The 3,744-nt window shown below is 26.3% G+C and overlaps 1 protein-coding gene across 1 annotated transcript; it reads right to left on the bottom strand.

Moving 5' to 3' along the window:
* Positions 1–113: 113 nt before the first annotated feature.
* LOC106787416 (Hermansky-Pudlak syndrome 5 protein homolog) lies at positions 114–3,644 on the bottom strand. The gene is made up of 6 exons (XM_014749757.1): positions 3,430–3,644; positions 3,128–3,238; positions 2,804–3,037; positions 750–2,668; positions 513–630; positions 114–443 (listed from the first exon to the last, which is right to left on the bottom strand). Exons 1-6 carry the CDS (start codon positions 3,514–3,516, stop codon positions 186–188), a joined length of 2,727 nt encoding a protein of 908 aa, XP_014605243.1. The 5' UTR covers positions 3,517–3,644; the 3' UTR covers positions 114–185.
* Between the last annotated feature and the right edge of the window lie 100 nt (positions 3,645–3,744).

The following is a 3,744-nucleotide window of genomic DNA, read 5'->3' as shown; positions in this document are numbered from 1 at the left end:
AATATTTCAGCACATATAATAATATTAATATTTGATAGAATGTACGAAAAAGTTGTTGTTTAATATTTTTATATATATATATATATATATATATACACATATGTTTCTTTTATTTTACTATTTTGTGTATACCTCGTATATATGTATCTATATATATATATATTTGTTTTTTTTTTTATGTATTATCAGTGGAGATTACATTTACTGAGTTTCTTTTCTATCATACAAACGACATGATATGTATGACCGCAAGGAAAAATTGCTATACCATTGTTATCTAAAAGAACTGATGTTTGGAGAGAAAGGGTGCAACATGGACACGTCAATGACTTATTCTTAGATTTATATCGCATTCCCCAATGATGAGCACCAGTACTTAATATATTTTTATTATCGATTCGTGCTATATCTTTTTTTAATACCTCTATTAATTGATCTTTAATCTGTAAAATAATATATTATATACTATTATTATATACATATTTTATATGAAATAATGAAAGTTTAATTACCTTTGTGGAACACATTGTATTGTATCCATGTACATCAGAATTGCACTTGTTAAAATTTACTGCCAATTGCAAGCCATGATGATGTAAAATTTTCGTAAATATTAAAGACTGAAATATACTGTAGGAAAGAGAAGGAAGATGAAAAAAATAGATTTATAAATAATAATTTTTTTTTTATATGAAAAATAATAATATTAATATTAAAATAATGATATTGAGAATAACATCGCCGCATACCTTTTGTCAAACGTTTGGAAAGGAATTAATGTTTCTAATTTTTTTAAAAACACCATAGCTGTATCCGGACCGTCCTTCTTCATAACTTCTAATATTATTCCGTTCCAATTGATAGATGAAATGTTAGTTTTTAACGTTATTAATTGTTCGCAAGAGAGACACTTTTTGTCGTTCATTATTTTGAGATACTTTGTAATCAATTTCCATTGGTTTGCATCCAACATAGGTAAAATAATTGACAATGTAACGATGTCTCCAGTTAAAAGGCATTGATTTAATATATCTTCTATGGCATATTGTTGTTTCATGTATAAAGTTATATATTCTCTCCACATATAAGGTACTCTGTTACATAAATATATACATTTGTCTGTACTTTTATTTACAAATTTGTCTAAAAGAGCTTTGCCAATTTCTAAAAAGCTAGGCTCTTTTATTTGACGATCCGTTGGTAATGGAAAACCGCATGTACATTCATTATAATTAGATATATTTATAAGAACGAAAGCACCCATAAAATGATCTGTAATGATGGCATTCATTGTAGTACGTAATAACTCTATCGATACATTTGTTAAAAATGTTTTGGTACAATTAATTTTGGCATTTTGTATTATATCATATGCCAAATCTTTATAGTGAGGTATAGTTTTTTGTAAACGTTCTATATTGTTCATTTCCTTGCGTATGTCAAGAATAAACTTTTCAAACTCTTTCTCAGTTGTTGAGGTTTTTATGCTGCTAGATAATATACATACAGCTTCAATATCATTTTGTATCTTTCTAATTAAATCTTCATTTAACGACAAGTCGGAGTTTATTTCTAATATATTTTTAATTTTCGATGATGTATTTTGTACAGAGGATATTTGAGTAATAGATTCAGAAGACGATGATATTTGTTGATGCGTTGTTAATTTATTTTGTTGATCTTCGGTAAATTTTGTTTTCAAGTTTCCTGAGTTGACTACAACAATGCCAGATTCTAATTTGATAGGATTAAGATTTAAATTTGATTTCAATATAGAAATTAATGGTTGCAATAATACTGATATTTCATCATTCTCTAATTTTTGTCTTTGATTCGTTTCAATATTGTAGATGTCACCTATATTTTGATCGTTAATTAATTTCAATAGTTGAGATTTGTATGTAATACATGTTTCTAGGCAATCATAATACTGGTTAGTATAATACAAGTGCAATATTAATTCATCAAGCGTATAAAGTGTTAAACAATGGAACTCATTATCGGAGATCATCAAATAGATTTTATTGTCTATGACATCTACCATAGTTATATTTGTAAATTCATTATTCCATAGTACTATATTTGGATTCACAGGATCAAGAATATATAAGCCATTAAACGTATAAGAAAACAAATACTTAGAAGCGATAACAAATAATTGAGGAAAATTAATTGATTGTGAAGTCCATGTTTGATTAATATTCTTTTTTTGTTCCAATTCTTCCTTTATTATTCTATGAATTTTCATCGGTGGTACGGCTAATAATTCTTTGAATTGATGAGTTTTTAATACCACACCATTAGCAGATATTTCCCAAAATCTTGAACTAGGTCGGGCGCAAAAAATTTTCATTGAAGTTAATTCTGACATTTCGCTATTACCTTCTGATATGAGACTGAACGAGCTTTTCTTTCTACCAAGATCTTGTCCTTTTTTAACAGTCGAAGTTTTAACATTTTGTTCAACTGACATTTTATAAAAGCATGCACCAAATTCTCCATTTCTTCCTTTATTACCTATTTGTTTATATTGTTCATGGACTGTATCACATATGTAGCAACGTGTTAAAGTTGATATTAATAAAAGAGAGGAAGAAAAATTTAACTGTACAATACTAGAATCTAAATTCATTAATATATGGGATGGTGATTGAAACATTCCATTAACCTGAAACAATCCAAATAAACTATATCTTATAAACGAATGAACTCAAATTCTGTAATATTACAAATAAATTACGTGCTTGATTACAAGTATAAATATTTTTGTAAATCATCAATTATAGATAAATAAAAGGCTTACCGTGAAAACAGATAATATGATAACAGAAACTTTGCCCGTACCATCACCAACATATATTTCTGAACTATTATCGTTCCAACAGAGGCATGTAATCTTTTCATAAGCATGTTCGTTAGATGTTGCAACTAATTTAATAGTCGGCTTTAAAGTAACTAAACACACGATTCCACGTGTAGTGGCTAATGCTATGATTTTTTCATCAGGTGATATAGAAACAAGAGAAACAATACCTTCCTAAAAATAAGACAATAAATAATATTAAACGTATGACATTATATACAATCAGATTAATAGATTTCAAATATTATTAATATAAAGGGCTACCGATAAAGGTATTAATTGTTGAAAGGCACATGGTTCTCGGTTAAAAAGGTAAATGCTTCCACTGGTTGATCCAAGTATAATATAATTTTGTGAAACATTAAGGCATGTGTACTGTAAAATATATAAATATTTTTCAAATGATAAAACTAAATATATTAAAGAAAGATAAACCTAACCTTTAACATATAAATAAGAAAGGTCAATTATTATTAACAAAAAAAGTGATCATACAAAGAATATTTTTATTAATCTAATATTATTACATATACATTGAAATATATTACTACAAACAATAGTTTTACCTTAATTCTTTGTGTCGAATTTATAGGCTTGTGTAACACTTGATTTATTTCTTCGCATTCTGACAATATATGAGAAAATTCCTGCATAATCTAAGCAATGTTTTTTATTTAATAATATTAATTTTTCTAATGTAATAGATGTTAATTAGAAAAAAAAAACAAAAAGCTCTTTAATCTAGGAACACAATATCACTTTTATCTGTGTATGATGTATATTAAACGTCATTGGTTTAAACTCATATATATATATATATACATAAATGTATATACTCCATGTATAGAAATATATATATATAAACTTTATTTATTTTATTT

The sequence above is a fragment of the Polistes canadensis genome, unplaced genomic scaffold, assembly GCF_001313835.1.
Source record: "Polistes canadensis isolate GaletaPanama2010 unplaced genomic scaffold, ASM131383v1 scaffold_99, whole genome shotgun sequence".
NCBI classification, from domain to species: Eukaryota; Metazoa; Arthropoda; class Insecta; order Hymenoptera; family Vespidae; genus Polistes; species Polistes canadensis.
This window is presented reverse-complemented; position numbering and strand designations above follow the sequence as displayed.

Bases quoted from the DNA above. Each gene is read 5' to 3' on its own strand.
- LOC106787416 (XM_014749757.1), bottom strand. From the start codon at position 3,516: ATGCAGGAATTTTCTCATATATTGTCAGAATGCGAAGAAATAAATCAA. The intron at 3,239-3,429 runs GTAAAACTATTG...TATATTTTACAG, and splicing joins ATTCGACACAAAGAATTAAG to TACACATGCCTTAATGTTTC. The intron at 444-512 runs GTAATTAAACTT...ATTATTTTACAG, and splicing joins ATACAATGTGTTCCACAAAG to ATTAAAGATCAATTAATAGA.